Source organism: Martes martes, assembly GCF_963455335.1.
Source record: "Martes martes genome assembly, chromosome: 7".
NCBI lineage: Eukaryota > Metazoa > Chordata > Mammalia > Carnivora > Mustelidae > Martes > Martes martes.
The window spans coordinates 18,622,775-18,641,521 of NC_137894.1; the positions used below are offsets into that span (position 1 = coordinate 18,622,775).

The window sequence follows — 18,747 nt, forward strand, 5'->3', positions numbered from 1 at the left end:
TCAAGGGTCAGACTGGGATCAGAGTGGTGAGATAAACAGACACAACCCCTCCACTCCTAGAACCCAGTGAGGAAATCTCACAAGTCAAGAATATAAACATATAACGGTAGGGAGGGCAAGTCAAGTCAGAGGGCGCTGAGCTGACTTCTGGTGGCCGGCACACAGGAGCTGAGGCGAGGGAGGAAGAGACACAGGGAGGAAAGGCAGTCTGGAGTGGGGAAGAGCCAATGCCATGTGAGGAGGGCTGGAAAGGCCAGTGTGGCTGGGGTCTGGCGGAGGAAGAAGGGTCTGGGACAGACCTCTCGAGGGCCAGTGGCAGCGTCCCACATGTGTCACAGGATCTCTTAGGAGGGTGGCGTGCAGACTGGTGAGAGGCGAGGAAGCCCATGGCAGGCCAGTGAGGAGGGCAGGGCAGTGGTCCAGGTGAGGGAGGGCAGGGGTGCATGGGGCGACTTGGGACAAGGGCAGCACGGAGTTGTACTGGAGGTGGGACAGGTGTGGTGCAAGGGAGGCTGCTGTCTCTCTGAGACAGAGGTGGGGTCAGAGGCGGTCAGCCGGGCTGGGGAACGTGTAGACTTTGAGATGTCTGTGAGGCATCTAGGCAGAAGCATCAAACATGCTAATGAAATAATAAAGCTCTGTCTTTTAAAGTATTTTTTTAAATGACCGTTTTTTTTTTTACCAATTCAGAGTAGCCATTCCACTCGACCCAGCTGGGTTGTTGGGAAAATACGAAGAGACAGCTGGAGTTTTCTCCTGCCCCCAGATGGACAAATCCAGGGGACCCTGGGAGGCGGCCCTCCCCTGCCCCCAGCCCCCAGCCACAAGTTCATTGACCCTGAGAGCAACTTGGTCACTTACTGTCTGTGTGCTTGAATGTGCCAGGAACTTTTTGTTTGCACTTCGAATGGTTCTAGCACACAAAACTCTCAGATAAAATTCCATCTGTGGTTAATGGAAAGATCTGCTTAAACGTTGCATCACTGCTGGAAAGAAACCTGAGCTTTGATTAAACTCTGGGGGCAAAGTCCCATCCTACAAAACAGAATGCCTACTCTGGTCCTAGAAACCATTTCCAACTTCAGAGCTTCAAGCACTGACATGAGGCCTCCGACGGAAGGCTCCCACAGCCCCCAGAAAGAGCCATGGAGGGCCTGCTTGATAACATCTTTATCCTTCCCTTTCCGTCATCAATCTGGCTGAGAACGGAAAGGAAGGGAAGGGCTGAACCACAGTCATCACACTAAAATGTAAGGGGTTGGAAGAGGCAGCCAGCCACGCCAAACTATAAGCCAGCTTGGAACAAAATCAGAACGAGTAATTTAAAAAAAATTTGTGAGCCCTAGCAGCCATTGGCCGATGCTTCTGTAACATCCACCCTTCTCCAGACTTTTGGCAAAAGAACAAGTTAAAAACAAATGCTTTCAGTTTGCTTCAATGACAGCCCCTGGAAAAACCCACGGACTGATACTGCACACGGAGAACAGTCGGGCTGTTCTCCCGAGGAGATCCACAAAGCGCTCGGAGCAAAATGGCCCTTTTCAAGGGAGGTTAGAAGAAAACATCAAGCAAAGGTAATTAAGAACATAAAGAAAATGACAGCACAATTCTGGGACGGGATCTGCGCAAAAAAAAAAAAAAAAAGATGCTTAGTGAGTGCGTGTGTCTGCACGTGGGCACACGTGTGTGAGCAGCGGGATGGAGTCTCCAGTATTGACTCCCCCGCTCGTGTTTTGTTTTGTTTGATATTAACAAACGTACGCTCCGTCCACTCTTTCGCGAGGTAGGGATGGATCGTAAATTCTATCCCTTATCAAAGCACTTTTTCTACAATAGGGACTGGAGCTAATTACAGTAAAATACCATCTGCATTCGATTGCACTGTACTCGAAGCCCTGTAACATTCATTTCCAGTTTGGTCATTCAGACCCAACGGTGACTTCGCATTCCAGTGTCTCTGAATAACATTAACTCATCTCGTCTTTTCCTTAAGAATACTAATCACAGCCTCTCCAAATGCCTAGGTGTTGCAGAAATGCTTCGCCGACATAGGAAAGCGTTCTGGAGGGCTGCGAGAAAAATCGACACGAAGCACTTGTGTGAAACGGGTAATTTGGCTCGATATTTCATCAGAAGGACAAGGCCGAGTAAATATTAGTTAGTCAGACTGATGGCTAATTGATCTGGTTTGTATTCAACTAGACTGACTTAAACAGGGGTATTTCGCTTGCGATTCTGAATTCATCATTGGTTCAGATGTCTCTCGCTGCTTTCCTGCGGCTACAAATTTAATTAGCACTGCGAGAAGGCAGCAGCCAATCGCACGCAAGTCACAGGCGGGACGGCACTCTGCAGACTGTTTACCTTTTTTCTCTTTCTTCTAGAGTGGCACGAAGCTTTGAGAGCGGCCCTGCCAGGAGCTTAGTAAGGTCTTGTGTAAAAAGGACTTGTATTTGGGAAAACGTAACAGCCACAGCCTTTGCTAAGGGGAGGTCTATCCTTCCTTCTCTTGCCTTCAAGGACACAGCGGATCGCTGGGAATGGTTTGCCTCCATCCCAAACAGAACGGAATACTCTGGGACCATCTCAAAGGAACAAGCCGGGCACCTTAGATGCTGCCTCCAATCCTCTCCTGCCCGACTCCCATGCCCTGCTCCACGGCAGGCTTGCCCAGGGCAGAGGCCAGCTGGGTGGGCATCACTGCCTCCCCTGGGGCCCAGGGCCTGGTATCCAGCAGGTGCACAATTAATACTTGGGGAAGGAAAGGAAGTGCAGTCAAGTTGCATACCTTTAAATATTTTTTGTTTTAGATTTTTTTATTTATTTACTAAAGAGGAAGAAGGAGTAGGAGACTCCCCGCTGAGCCGAGAGCCCGACATGGGGCTCAATCTGAGCTGAAAAAAGATGCTTAACCCACTGAGCCACCCAGGTGCCCCTGAATTTTGGGGGGTTATTTTTTTGCTTTTTTTCCCTTAAAGATTTATTTATTTAGAGAGAGAGAGAGAAAGTGAGTGAGCATGGAGGGGGAGGGGCAGAGGCCAAGGGAGAGAGACCGTCTCAAGCAGACTCTACACTGAGTGTGGAGCCCTGCACAGGACTCTATCTCACGCCCCTCAAGAGTTGGACACTTAACTCACTGAGCCACCTCGGTGCTCCAGATACCTTTAAATGATTTAAAATTCAGTCGCTTAAAAAAAACAACAGGTCCTGTTTCAACTCTGCTGTAGTTCTAACAATGGAGGAACAGCTTAATTCTTAGAACACCCTGTGGGAAAGGGGCCAAGAAATGCACTGCCCCATTGTCTTCTCATCGCATGCTTCCACGGGGGGACAGGGGCTCCCCCCTTCAGATGGCTTGCCCTTCGTTGTAACTATCTGTGCAGTCACGACTTAACAACTCTGAAGACTTGTGATGAAGAACGAGCATGTCGTCCTCACAAGACGGAGCGCACTGTTTGCTTGGACGTGAAACTGTGGAGGGTCTACCAGCAGCTCCCTTCCTAGCTTGGAAGTTTCTCGATGCTTTGACAGTGGCTGCTGCTGTGAATCTCAGCACCACCACATCCACCGCCACCTTGCAACCACCAAGAATCCATGTTTCTTTGGTGACCAAGCACACAGTACCCCTTCCACTCAGTTTTACACCAGCAGAAGCATTGGGTCTGCTCAGCCTTCTCTGGTTGCCCCATTCTGTCGGAGTCAGCAACTACAATCTGGCTCTGCTTCCCAGAGGGGAAAAAACTATACCAGCCCCTTCGAAAAACATTCCTTCCAGTTCCATGGTGTGAACACACATAGGTATAATAATAGCCCCCTAGGACCAGGCAAGCTGAGGTATATAAAAATGCTCCAGCACACAGTAGTCCCTCAATAAACATCAGACTCTTTTCCTAGCTAGGAAGGAGTAAGGGGGTTAGCATAATGCTTTGTATCTATTTCCTTCTATCTATCCATCTATCCGTTCATCCACCCGCCTATAAAATCAATTCAGAAATACATACAAGACACATCTGCCTGTCCCAGCCCAGTTACACGAACGAGTTCCATGAGGACCACCTTCTCACGTGCTCGAAATCAGACCACCACAAAGTGACACTCTGCAGAAGGGTGTTTCAGGTGCTGTGCTCAGGGATAAACCATCTCTCCAGCCGCCCACCCCCAGCCCCCAGCTCAGCCATTACAAAAGGAGCCACGACCATCCGCGGGGTAGCCTGAGACAACACCGAGAACTCATTTCTCCGTGGAAACTTTATTACAGATATTCTTTGGGAAAAAAGAAATAGTATCGTGTGTCAGCTTGGAAGCCCAAAGTAACATTTAGCACATTGCTTTTAAGAGATGGTGATCTCCACGTTCAAAAACTACGATGTACCAATGGCCTCATTTCTTTGTTGGGGTCGCTCTGCTTCTCACGTGAACTTCACTTTCCCTCCTAGCATTCATCACCCTGTGACAGATCACATATTTTTCTACTTCCTGCTTCATTTTCTGTCAGCCTGACCACCTGCTCCAAGGGTACCACTAGGGCCACAGCCTGACCCGTGGCTGCTTATCCCAATGTCACCTGCTGAATGAAAGTAAGTCCTCGAAAGCTAACTCGACCATCTTGAATTTTTAAGCTTCCCAAGGATCGGCTGACAGGCATTTGTGGAGCACTAGTCTCAACCCTACGCAGAGAGGACGTACTGTACTTAATGACCCAATAAACATGAATTCTATGAAAACAAATTGTTAGGCTCTTTGCAAATTATATTTGCTCTAATCTCAAAGATCACACGAGTTTTTAAGGGGAAAACAGTTATATTTACTACCCAAGTTTTTAAATTCATGGTAACCATTAAGACACATGCTATGACAACCACAAAAACATCCATTGGCCCAATCTCTAATTTCATTACTAAAACACTAGGTTCGGTTGCCTAGTCTTTGTGCTCTGCTGGGTCATATTCATATACTTATCTCCTCTGATTACTGTGTGTTTTGTTGATTTTTTAAAGATTTAAAATATCAATAGATCTATACCCATTTGATTGTTGCTTTGAACTGAAGTCCAGAGTCGAAATTCTCCGGTCGGACAAGAAACCAGATCTTTTGAGCATTCAGACGGTCTAATGTGTTGCTGCACATCTGTCTTGCTTTATTCAAAGCAGATAAGAAAAACTAATGACTACGTAGCATCACGTTAAAAATCAAGACTTAGTTATTTTTAGAACCACAGACCCAAACAAAAAGCAAACAACATTCCAGGCCTTAGGAAAGGGTCCTGTCCGGGGAGCCGAGATCTGTACCTGGGGGTCCATTCTGAGGAAGGTATGAGGGCCTCTGCTACTCAAGGTCGATCTTTTAAAGGTTTTGCTGTGAAAAAAATGGTAGTAATCTTCCAGGTTTCCAATCTGCAAAACAAGAAGCAGGATATTATCAGTGAATACAGTCTTTTTAAAAAAATTTTTAATGTTTTTAAAAGATTTTATCTATTTCTTTGAAAGAGAGCACATGAGCAGGGGGTGGGGTAGAGGGGGAGGGAGAAGCAGGCTCCCCACTGAGCAGAGAGTTGATGCAGGGCTCGACCCCAGGTCCCTGAGATCATGACCTGAGCCAACGGTAGATGCTTAACCGACTGAGCCACCCAGGTGCCCCTAATTAATACCGTCTGATAACCAGCTTCAAAAATCCTCCATCCCACAAAAATCTTCCTCTTCTCTGGGCGACTCATTCTGCTCCCAAAGGAAACACATGCTCCATTATGTTTCCCCACTCATCTCTTTGGCCTATATTCAGTGTTTACAAACACGAAGGTGGATTTAGATAACCCCTTTTGGGATAAACAACGTAGGGCAGTATTTCCAATGAAGCACACGCCCCTCCAAGTCTTGTGGTGAGTTCGTAGCATTTAAAATGTGTACTCTCTTGGCCAAGGTTTGTAGACAAGAATTAATGTTCATTTAGGGTCAAGCATCCCTGAAGTTAGTGTCAAGTCAGGCCTGCACCAAAATATTCATTTATAAACAAACTCCGTCCTCCCCACCCCACGGGTAAACTGAAATATCTAAGAATGAACGTTTGCTCCCAAGCGCAACAAGGGAGCCAAAGGAAACACGCGGGTCCATCTGCTTGGGGATTGTGAAAAGGTCAGATGAGAACATCCAAACCCCTAGGGTGTCCCAATTTTCTGCCAGGGGTGGTTTGCCGAGACAGATTCCAGCTTGAGGGCTGGACATAACCAAGAGAAGCAATGGATGTGGCCTTCGGGACAGCCGGGCCCTCGTACCTCAGTGACCCTCGAGTATCAGGACATTGTTCTCGGAAGACCTGTTCTTGTTCGGACTTACCCTGGTTGTTGGAACTAGCCTGCTGGTCACCGTCCTTGAAAGCAGAGCTTTTTAAACGAGGCTGGACGGAATATTACACCGACTTCCGAGTTGTCTTTCTCAGCCTAAACCATCCTAGTTTCTTTTCCAGATTCTGGTCAAAGGGCGAATTGTGGACAATTTGTACTCTAGAGCGGCACATACGTGGTGCTTCTGAGATGAACCTGGTTCAAACCTGTCCTCCCCCAACCTTCACCAGCACTGGCCATGTGAGCTTGGGTAAGGGCATTCGCCCCCCTTGAATCTTGACTCCTTTTGTGTAAAATGGGGATGAAACGGCCTAACCACTGGAGTTTAGAATCACTAAAGTCTGCGCAGCTCACAACCACCTTTGGCTATACCTGCCCCACTCAAGCCACTGTGTCTGCTGCGACCTGACCCCATGAGGGTTGACCGTCCTGGGGAGAGACCCAGAGGGATGTGGATGCTCTGAGTGGCCATTTCCACATCTTTCCACAAGGCCAGAGTCCTCCAGCACTTCCGCCCTCATTTCCAGCCCTCCCGGGCAGCCTGGCTTCCTCTTGTTCCTGAGTGGCCGGAGACAGCCCTTTGACCTTGAAATAAAAATTCTCTTTTTTCACTTAAGCTCGCTCCCATGTGTTCCTGTCACTTACGACTATGGAACATGGAAAACTATGATAATCGTGAGGATTAAATAGGTTATCATCTGTATTGTGCCTAGAAAACGGTGGGTCTCAACCAGCGCTGGCTGGTATGGGGAGCTGGGTGGGATTCTCTGGCTGCTCTTCTCCATGGCAACTGGAGACTGGGACCAGGATGCTTAAGATTTTGCCAAATCTGCGTCTGCATTCCTACTCAACCTCCTCCTGCAGGGTGACCTGGGCATAAGACCCTCTCAGGGTCTTAGCTTCCTCGTGAAAACAGTAACTACTGCCTTGAAGGGTTGTTCTAAGATTTCAATGACATAAATCTAGAAAGAGCTAGCAGACTGCCCAGCAGGTAGCAAGTGTTCAGTCAATGGTTTTCCGCAATGCACGTTCTCATTTCATTTTCTACCTCGAGGCATTTTTTTTTCAGCGATCATAAACCTCATGATTTTGGCCCTGTTTGGCACAAAAGCACTTCTATTTCTCCTATAGATAATTCACCTCACTCACTTCTTCAACCAAGTTAATTGCCATATATGTCAAAGGCTCCTCCTCATGCACGCCAGAGCTGTGATTTAGAACCAGAAGCAATAATGGAGTCTTACCTTCAAGCTGTATTTAATCAGCCTGTTTGCTTCTAAGCTGCCTCCATCCCTGGGAGATGTTTCACAACTTCTGGTCTTTTAACTCCGGGCATTCAAGTCAATTCCCATTCAGGGATGTGGAGAAACTCAGGGGTGAATCAAATTTGCTGGCAAAGGGATGGATGGCTTGCAGAGCTGCTGACCCTAAGCAAAGCCCTCTCGGGGCGGCACCTGGCCTTAGAGCAACCGGGCCAGGCCAGAGGCAGCCAACCCTGAGGCCAGCCAGCTCCCTGCCTCTGAGCCACCGTGACCACCCTTAGCAACGGCTCCAAGGGTCTGAGCTAATGGGAGCCACTCTGCTTGAGCAATCCTTTGGAAGGAGAGATACTCCCCCATAGTACTGACCGGCCCAAGTGGCAGCAGTGACCAAGGCCGCATCTGTTTGGAAACTTATGTCCAGCCCAACATGGGGGCTGAGGGTCTGGAAAGGACCACTCCCCATGCAGAGGAAAAGGGGATACCAGCCAAGGCTGTCCTCCTGTCCCTACAAAGCTAGCCGCAGAAGAAGCTGGACTGTGTTTCAGGAAAAAAAAAAAAAAGGCAAGGCGGTCAGGGCATTGAATGTTCATAAATCTGAAAGCAGCTGAGGGGTCCCTCTGTGATTCTGGGTGCCTCTGTCCACCCTCTGGGTCCTTACGGAGTAGGATTGAGGGGGTGGGGAACAGCCATATTCCTTCCTCACAACCAAAGACTCGAGGCCAGAGAGTGTAATTCAGGGTTGCGTGGGACAGAAAGTGTCACCTGATACTGGGATTACCATGAGGTTAGGAAGAGGAGCCCAGATCCTCAGGAGGGAATCTTGACATCATAAGAGCCTTGACTCCCTAGGGAGCGTGCCCTGTCTGCAGACCAGATTAACGCGATGCTCCCAAGGTAGGGTTACAAGTGTCCTCCCAAAGCCTGTAGAGATGCTGTGGTTAATAAAATACCAATTCATTCATAGTACAGAGCGGAAAACCATGGCCCATGGGCCAAATCTGGTCTACCTCCTATTTATCTTATTTTGGGGGGCGGTAAAATACATATTCCGTTGACCACGTTAACAATTTTTAAGCATGTAGGCAGCTGAGTGCCGCTGAGTACGTCCACGGTGGGGTGTGGCCGCCATCACCATCAGTCTCCAGAACGTTCTCATCTTCCCAGACTGAACCGGCACCCATCTCGCTAACTCTTACTTCCTGCTCCCCACCATTCTAATTTCTAATAGCTTGAGACAGCTCGTATGAGTAGAACTGTTTGTGCTTTTGTGACGTGCTTATTTCCCTAAATGTGATGTGCTCAAGGCTCATCCAGGCCATGACATCTGTCATTCCTTTATTTTATTTTAAATTTTATTTATTTGACAGAGAGACAGAAAGAAAGGGAACATAAGCAGGGGGGTAGCAAGAGGGAGAAGCAGGCTTCTTGATGAGCAGGGAGCCCGATGCGGGGCTTGATCCCAGGACTCTGGGATCATGACTGGAGCTGAAGGCAGAAGCTTAATGACTAAGCCACCCAGGTGCCCCTTTTTTCCTTTTTAAGGCTGAATAATATTCCCTTGTCTGTGTATGCCACATTCTGCATATCCATTCATCCATTAATGGGCACATGGATTGCTTCCTCCCTTTGGCTATCATGAATAATGCTGCTATGAATATGGGTGTGCAAACATGTGTTTCAAGACCCTGCTTTCAATACTTTGGGCCATATATATGCCTTGTGTTTTTATCAATCAAAATTTACTGGAGCACAGCCACACCCATTCACTGACCCACTGTCCGTGACAGCTATCATATTAAGATAGCAGAATTGTGGAGTAGCTACCGAGACCCTCTGGCCCCCAGGCCTAAAACATTTCACACGCAGACTTCATAGAAAAAGTCTGCCAACCTATGATCTAGAGCATTTGCTGCTGGGCGTATTTTGGGAGTCCAGTAAAGGCTCTGATGATGAGCATGGCTTCTCCATAGGTGGGGGACCACCCGGCCACATGCCGAGGGGCTCTGCTTAGAAACACAGGCATAGCTGCTGTCCCCCCAGCAGCAGCACCTCATTTGGTCACTGAGCTGACCTTTCTCCAGGTACCCTCCTTGTCTGATGACCCAGGAGGTCTCTCTCATCCGTCTGACTCATGCTCTACTGCCCTCTGCCATGGCCCTCCCCTGGCATAGGGCATGGGTCAGGAATATGAGGTTTTCATCACAGGCAGAAGGTCAGAAAGGATCAAGGAGTGACACAGCAGGAAATGGGTGCACCTGACTGCCCAGCGAAAGTCATTGCGGCTTGGCTGATGCAGCATTTACCGTATAGCTGTTTCTTCCTCTCTCCCCGCCCCCCATCCCATCGAAGTCCTTCTTTGGTCCTTGGCTCCCCTGCCCCAGCAGGGTTGACCCAAGTCTGCCCCTCCCAACTTGGAGAGTTGCTCCTTAAGATTGCTGGGTGCTTACAGGAGCTAAGAGGACAGGATGGCTGGGAAGCCCCCATTCTCCCATCCAAGCGCTAATCATGCCTGACCCTGCTGAGCTGCCGTGATCAGATGAGATCGGGCACATTCAGGATGGTGGGGTTGTAGACTGGAAAGCCCCCATTCTCGAGCAGCGTCACTGGGGACATGGCCACTGGCCTGGTTCAACATGAGGGACACCTGATTGTTCTGTGGCCCTGACCTACAGATAAGGGTATGGGAAAGAACCACGGGCACGGCTCCATTTTACAGATGGGAAAAGAGGCCCAGGGAGTGAAGCCCAATTATTATCCTCAATGACCAGCAATTTCCCCTCGCAGCCCATAGATCAGTAAGTGACCAGATCTGACACCAAATGACCTAAAGATACACAAATTGGGGTTTAGAACGATTACAATGCTTCTGATACACCTTCAAGGGTCAAAATGGCAAGAGCGAGAATCCTAAGAATGAACAGAAAAACGGGGCAGCATAGACCTTTTTTTTAAAAAAGATTGTATTTATTTATTGGACAGAGAGAGAGATCACAAGTAGGCAGAGAGGCAGGCAGAGAGAGAGGCGGGAAAGCAGGCTCCCCACCGAGCAGAGAGCCCGAGGCGGGGCTCGATCCCAGGACCCTGAGATCATGACCTGAGCCAAAGGCAGAGGCTTAACCCACTGAGCCACCCAGGCACCCCAGCATAAACTTTTTTTAACCCAAGGTAATCTCCTCAGTGAGGGAATATCCTTATTTTGATTTGATTTCTGCACTGAGAGTCCGTAGCTCATCCTCTAGTCTTGGCAGGCCTGGCCATCCCACGCTGCCATGCCGTGCTATGGCCCGGGGCGGTGTTTACGCCAGAACTTCCATGCTTCGGTGATCACCGCTAACGTGCTCTGTGACCATGTCCTGAGCCGGGACGGAAGCAGCCTGCCTTTATGAACACGGGCGTGCAGGGGCTCCCAGGGAATACCACTGTTTGAGGGCCCTGGCGGACCCCACTTCCTTCCCCAACTTGAGAACAGAAGAGAAACTCTTCCCCCAGCATCGCAGTCTGCCTCCCTGTCCTGCTCAGCTCTGAGCACTTCCAGACCCTCAACCGGCTCTCCATCGATGAAGCTGATCTCTAGTCGACAAGGGGTCTTTTCTTTTTTCCAAGGCATAACATAAAATTTCCATAAGTGCCTTTTCTCTTCCTTGTCCGTGTATTTTCACGATGCCTTAATTAGAGCCAGTCCCTTAGTGCCCCATCCAAGAAAATGACAGTCTGCTGAATATGGAACGCTCATGTCTCTTCACTCAACAGTGATATGTAATTATACATATTAGTTGATAAAATTGGTAACATCATTAAAACATCATTAAAAACCCTGCTAAATGTTCTGGGCCAGAGCACTGCAAGAAATGAGATCAAAGAACCCACAGCGAAAAGAGTGGAGCATGGTTTCTCCTAACAGGGTACTCTATCAGACTTAAAAAAAAAAAAATCTAATAATGTATGCATACGGTACAAAATATGGACAACACAAAGGCGCAGAGAGTTCACAGGGAATGGCAAGTCTCCCTCCTTCTCCTGCCTCCCAGCCACTGGGGGTCCCCGACTTTTACCGGATGCCCCCTGGCTCACAGCAGGAGCTGCTGACCCTGCTGAGCGCTCCCTGCGTCCCAGGCAGGAAGCTCACAGTTCCGACGCATTCCCCTGTTTGATTCTCACAACAGCCCAATTCGGTAGATGCTGTGATTATCCTCACCTTGCATTTGGGGAAACTGAGGCACCGCGTGGTTAAGGAAGACCACATCTTTAGAAAGTAGCACCATCGGATCTGAGCTTAGAGTTCACACTCACAACCATCACCCCTTCGCCTCTTGACACATTTCCGGCAGCAGTGGCCATGGGGGACCCTACTTGCCTAGGTTCTCATCCCTAGCAGCGGGTTTGTTCGCACAGGGCCAAATGGCTCAACCAGCGTCCACTTTCCTTCATTTCAAGGACATGGAATTTCAAGGACATTTCAAGGGATATTAAATATTCCAGGCATGTATCCATCCCATTACACCCACATGTGAGTGTAAGTGTGCATACGTACATGTGGATATGTGTGCTTATGTATTACTATGGGCATTTTAAAAAAAGATTTTATTTATTTATTTGACAGAGATCACAAGTAGGCAGAGAGGCAGGCAGAGAGAGAGAGGGGGAAGCAGGCTCCCCGCAGAGCAGAGAGCCCGATGTGGGGCTCGATCCCAGAACCCTGGTATCATGACCTGAGCTGAAGGCAGAGGCTTTAACCAACTGTGCTCCTCTATGAGCATTTATGTATCTGAATGTGAGTCCGTGTATGTATGTATTCAAATATGTGCACACACATGCATGTACATGTATGTGAACATTTGTGTGTACATATGTATGTATCCAGGTGTGTGTGTGTGTGTACATATATGGATGTAGGAGTGTGTATGCATGTGTGTGGGTGTGTGTATGTAAGATTCCCCAGTAAACGGCTCTGAAACACAACCATGAAAGTCTTCGGTTTTCCCACAGCCCTTATAGCCACGTGGACTCCTGAGCCCACTGCTAATTGCCCTAATTCAGAAGTCCTGGGTCTGGGTCTGTGGCCACCACCTTGGTCAGGGTCAGCTGACAGCCTGAGCACAGCAGCCGAGGTCCAGCCCCCTGCCCAGCCCCCGGCCCCCCACCAGATGAAGTTTCCATTTCTCGGGGTTCCAGCTGCCGCTGCACATGTGGGTTCTGAAACCTCTCCCTGGGAGATGCGGGGCTGCATCCAGGGACTGTGTCGAACCCCTTTCCAGAAGGCTGCGCCTCCCTTGCCCGGCCAATCCCCACTGACCCAGACTCAGCTGAGCACTGGCTCCTCTGCAAAGCCGTTCCCACCCGCATGGGTCCCGAGCACCTGTGCTCTATAGGCTGAGTGCTTGGGGGCCCAGGCCAGACCCTGGCCATCTTCATCTCCTTGTTCCCGGCAGGGTGTGTGTGTGTGGGGGGGCAGCCCCAGTGATGTGCGGGTCCCAGATGACTCGACGAGAGCAGCCATCCTGGGCTCAGGGTCTTCTGCCCGCCCCCCCCCCCTTCTTCCAGATCTGCTCCTCCTCCCGAGGAGTCCCTTATCTTGCTGAATGGCATCATCTCCTCCATGTGTGTCCAGGACCACCGAGCCCTCTGCAGGTGACCTGTTGAAGGGTTCTCAAGCCTGGCTGAACCCCATTTCCCTACTTGGGCCATGTAGGTACGTTGCCCATTGCCCTACGCAGGTCCCTGGCATCTGGCTCTCTTCCTCCCCATTACACTGCCATTCCCACCCCGGTTTTGCTTCCTCTCAGTGGAGGAAGCCTCGGCCCCTACGGGGCACATAAAGATCTCCACCCCTGGGCCACGCCACCTCTCTGGCCATGGGCTGGGCCCTACCAGCATCACCTCTGTCCTCCGGTGATGCTGCTGTAAGGGATTCTGCTGTCACCTGCTGTTTCACACCTCTGAGCCGGCTTGTCCCAGCCCCTTCACACCCTTCACACATCAGAGGATGTTTTCAACCATCCTCTGAGCTATCGCTGCCTCCAGGAAGCCCTCCTAGACCTCCCGGGCTCAGGTCTGCCCTGGTTGCTGCCATAACCCACCCTCCCTCCATCCCTCTGCTGTAAGCTCTCAAAGGCAGTTTTGTCTATAAAACCTCAGAACGCTGGCAATGTAGGAGGGTGGCAGGAACTCAAAAAGTGTTTGGTGAAATTAACAGACTTCAAGTGACACCGGAAGGACACACACACCTTCCCCCCCATATATAGTTGTCCACGGTGGCCCTGGGGCCAACTAAGACCCCATGCCTCCCAGCCGCGCCACTGCTGTCTTGTCATTAGGGCTCTCTCTAGCCCCACTCCCAGGACGGTCCTGAGGCTGTGAGTCAGGCAGACCATCTACCAGCTGTGTGGCCTGGGCCGGGCCCCAGGCGACTCATCTGAGCTCCCACAGGTGCAGGCAGAGAGGGGCGGGCCACGCAGGACTCTGCACTCTATCCAAGTGGCCTGGCCGGCCCCCTTCATTCATGGCGAGCTAACCGGCCTCAGAGAGGAAGCCTCTCAAGGACTACAGGTGGGATGAGGGTAAACATCTTGCAAAGCCAAACAAGGAAGGGGCAGAAGCCAAGTGTGGTGGGGGAGAGGCCTGGGCTGGGGATGTTTATAGGAAGAGCCTCTCGTGTCCTGTTTTCTTTCCCCTGTAAATCTGAGTGTGTCTAGGTTCAAATCACCGCTTATATAGGGCAGGTGTGAGGTCCGAGGGCTCTGCAGGCGCTGGAAGGGAGGAGAGGCACGCTGCCTTCCTGAAGAAAAGGACGACCTGTCACTGTCATTCTTTGCAGCTCCTAAGGCATGCTGTAGAGCCCCATCTAATATATTATATTTGATTTGCAGCAAGTCACTGAGGAGCACGCCAAATCCACCCCAAATGACATCGGATTATTCCGAAGGTCTACCCGCCCACTCGGCCCTCCAGTGAATGTGACCTCAGACACAGGTGCAGTTCCCTAAGTCCTCAAGTCAGCAAGCTGGGCTGGGGGGGAAGTTGGCTAAGTGCATGCTTTGGTCAGTGCACAAAAATGCCACCCCACCTCCCCAGGCTCCCACGGTTAAATCCGCCTCTCGGGAACAGCTGATAAGCCGCCACGAAATGTCACAATTCAAGGTCTCAGAAATGAATGGGCTATAGAGGAGATTTCTGACTTTGCAAAAAAAAACAAAAAACAAACAAAAAAAAACCAACAACAAAAAAAAACCTCTTCACTTTATCACTCCCAGAGTCTGCCCTTGGCTGGAAACAGATGTTCCAAGCCCCGTCCTCTCGCCACTGCCACGTGCCGGCTTCTGGCGCTGCTGGGCTTCCCGGCCAACATCTTCTGGGGGAGTCTTTGGCTTTGGGGAGAAGGGTCTATGTTTCAAAGTCACAGGCATCAGAGTTCAGTTATATAATATTACTGATCTCCCTTGGTCTGCTTAAGGAAAAGGTACCTAATGAGAGCCTATAAAAACCTACACATGAAATTAACTCTGTCTTGCTCTGGTGACTCCTACCTGAAGAAAGTTATAAATATAGATGGCCACTGAGCCTATGTTTAGCCCTGAGTTACCTGGTATTTATAATGAAGGAAGTCCAGAGAGGGAGAATGAACATTTTGTTGTTATTTTTTAAGCATTAAAAAAAAAAAAAAAAGCCTGTTTCCCATTTCAGTCACATAATACACATAGCGACATTTTGTTACTGCAATAATTACAATTCTGACCCAAGTTAAGATTATTGCACAATTTCCTAGTCACCTAAAATTGCTTTCCTCAACACACATCCACCCAGATCCTGCCATTAAGCCGCTCAACTTCCTACAAATTCCTGAAAAATCATTAATTTTTACTTAGCGACCTTCATTTTTTTCTCTTCCCTGAAGTTGCCAAACGAAACAGTCTGGCCTCCTGTGAGGAAGTCTAATTTATACACCTTGACCTCTACCTGTAGCATCCGCAAAGAGCCATCTGAAAAACTCTGCAATCTCGACTCTGAAGATCTTCCTTTTAAACCATTTCCTGGTTAAAGGTTTCTTTACAGCTGTCTGGAATTAGTCATTTTACCAGATTTCTGAGCCCAACCCTCCTTTTGTATTTATTTTTTGCTTCATTTTGACTGAAAAATAAAAAGTCAGATTCCTGTTCCTAAAAAAAATTCAATCCTAAAGCCATGAGGGGCACAGTATAGCTTCGGGTGCGTGTGGGGAGGGCATGGAGAGAGGCCTGGGGTGGCCAGAGCAGGGGGCGGGGGGGAGGGAAGGTGTCCACGCTGGGAGGGGGCAGCCCAGTCTGGGTGTCAGAGCCCAAGTGGGGGAGAAGCAGGTCTACACAGTGAGATGTAGACAGAACACATGCGTCCTGGTTACCCACCGGGAGAAGGATCAAATACGGTTAACACAGTGGGGCAATGAGAGCATCTTCTCACTGCTGGAGAAGGAAACTGGACAGAACTCTGTGGTGTGGGACTGGAATTAGATAGCCATGTGAATTTAGTTTTCAAGATAGATAGACAGACAGACACATGCACATCTCTGCTCGCTGGACAGGCCTGTGAGCAGCAAACAGCCCCCAGCAGCAGTGAACCCACCCAGAGCCCGGGTCTTGGCTTCTAAATACCATTTTGTACTAAAAGGAACCGGGGCTTTTTGGAGAAACAGCAGACTCAAGAATCAGGGCAGGGAAAGTGCTAGAAGAATCTCTAGTACCACATTTTGGCAAGAGAATGAGAAACGGGTCAAAGAACTCTGGAGACGTATCCCCAGTAGGCAGGAGCCAGACTTGAAAGGTATCCACAGGCCAAACCGGGGACCAGCTAAGAATGAAAATAAATAATCGCTCTGGTAGGTTACAGTCCACGAATAAAATAGGAAACCATGAATCCATACAGATATATTGAATAACAACCCAAGCTTTATACAAATTGGCTATTTTTACATAGTCTCAAAGTACCTCTCCGCAAAATATTTCCTGATGTATAAAGGGGAAAAGAGAACCCTGACAGGCAGACAAAGCCCCTTAACCAGGTGATCAGCAAGCATGCCACCAGCAACGAGGCAAACTGAAAGGGGGGCCATGAGGTTGGACACGGTGGCCCAAAGTGCAGAACCCAAATGTCACCATGAGCAAACAGCAGACAAATCCCCAATGGAGGGAACTTCCACAATATAACTGGCCTGGCCCTGGCAAGTGTCACGGTCACAAAAGTCAAGAGAACGTTGAGGAACCCTTCTAGACCCCAAGACAGTTAGGAACAGTGCTGTGTGAAGCCATCCTAGAGCCCGAGGCCAAGGAAAAGTCAGTGATGCTGAGCCCAGCTTTCTTTAAATTTTTGACCTTTTGCTCACTGCGGATTTTATTAGTTTCAAGTTTTAAAACATTGCATTAAAATGTTATTTACCTTGACTACTGAGTTTCCTTCTGGCGTCCATCCCTGAGGCTTTGTGCCCTAGGTGAGTACCTGCCCCCTCCTTACCCTGGGCCTGACCCCACGATAGAGCCCTGACAGCTGCGTGTAACCCCTGACTCCAAACGGGACCCTTTCCTGTGAAGACCACTGTTGGGCAGTTGGCAATAGTGACGGAGGCGTGAGGTACCATCCACAAGCCCCTGGCTTCCACGGTACCACAGTTCTGTAGAGACCAGCCCTGTTTGTGAAGAGGGATGAGCGGTGATGTGGTCAGCTCAGTGATGTGCTCTCCAGTGGGAGTGTAGACTACACTCCCAGCTCTTTCTGAGAACTTGTGATTAAGGGATCTTTTAAAGAGAATATTTTAATCACAATACAAGGAAACTAGAACCGCCCCCCACCTGTTCCCAAATAAAGCCTAAAGAACTTAGAGTCTAGAATTGAAGACAAAACCTGAGTCACTTCAACAACCATCTCTTTGGTGAGCTGGTCCTTGGAACCAGGCCTTCCTCCCTCCGTGACAGGAGAACCCATCGGGCCCACAGCTAGTTTGCAAAAGAGACAAGAGGCCAGTGGGGTTTATTTCCAGGGAAGATGACCACTGGGGTTGAGAGGCTGCTTGAGGCCTGGCCCCGCCCCCCAGGCTGCCCTCCACATGTCCGGGGACCAGCTCCTCACCCCAGCCCCCAAGGCTGCTCCCCACCGCCTGTGTGGCAATCTGATAGTGAGGACGGGCTCGTGCCATGTGTCCCTGCTAACTGCTCTGTGACATGTTTGGACTCCAGTTGGGAGAGGTACTCTCCATGCCCACAGGACCCAGGCAGGAACCCCATGACGGAGGAGGTAGGTGGGTGGAAACTCAGGGGACCCAGTTCTGCCAGATCTCCTGAACGCTTCTAGAGAAGCTAATACTCAGATTCTACAAGAGCTCTCCCAAGTGTTTAATATCAGAAACTAATTTAAAACATTAACACCACTGGGCTGCCTACAGGCCTCAGGGATCCCATGGTCCCTGCAATAGAGACACCCAGATCTTTGGCCCAGACTTCCCTCACTCTAGGAGGCCTGCTGCTTACTTTTGTCTTTCCGAGTATGCGAGACATAAGGGCATGGCCTTATTGTCAGAAAGTCTCACCTAGAAAATGCACCAGGGTCATGCTCAGATTTGCTCTTAGCAAAAAGCATCCTGGCTTGTGAATGGAGCAAAGCATGGCTGTGACCTTCAGCACCAATGGTCATGACCAGCACACCTGGCATTGCTTACACCGAAGATCCAAGAGCAAAGCGACACTAAGCACCCAAGAAAACCAGCTGGGGTCCTTCGGGGAATCTCCAGAAAGAGAGGCCAGCACTGGGCTGTCATTTGGGGCTACTTAACTGAGGAAGGTCAGAAGGCTGCACGGAGTGGGGGAGAAAGAAAGGATTTTTGTCCTTATGAAAGATATGTTTAAAATTCAAACTTTAATATCTAAAACACTCTCACTGGAGAGCAGTTATCCTCGGGGAAATTAAAAAGGATTTTAGAGAAATTAATCTTCAAATTTTTCCCTTTAAAAATAAATAGCTCCTATACCCCAAAGAAGTACAAGCAAGGACTTGAATAGATATTGGTACACCCTTGTGTGTGTCAGCACTGTACACCGTCGTCAGGAGGAGGAAGCAGTCCAAGTGTCCGTCAATGGATGAATGTGGTCTGTGCAGACAATGGAGTATTATCCAGCCTCAGAAAGCAAG

The 18,747-nt window shown here is 49.4% G+C and overlaps 1 protein-coding gene across 2 annotated transcripts in view; it reads right to left on the reverse strand.

Annotated features, from left to right (window-relative positions):
- The window catches only part of PCSK6 (proprotein convertase subtilisin/kexin type 6), a gene marked incomplete at its 5' end in the record, with an annotated part of 179,205 nt that overhangs the window by 125,811 nt on the left and 34,647 nt on the right, over positions 1 to 18,747 (reverse strand). For both annotated transcript variants that reach the window (XM_080808819.1, XM_080808818.1), the window contains one exon: positions 5,289 to 5,393. In XM_080808819.1, the coding sequence (XP_080664945.1) occupies positions 5,289 to 5,393 (105 nt within the window). The remainder of the gene's footprint in view (positions 1 to 5,288; positions 5,394 to 18,747) is intronic.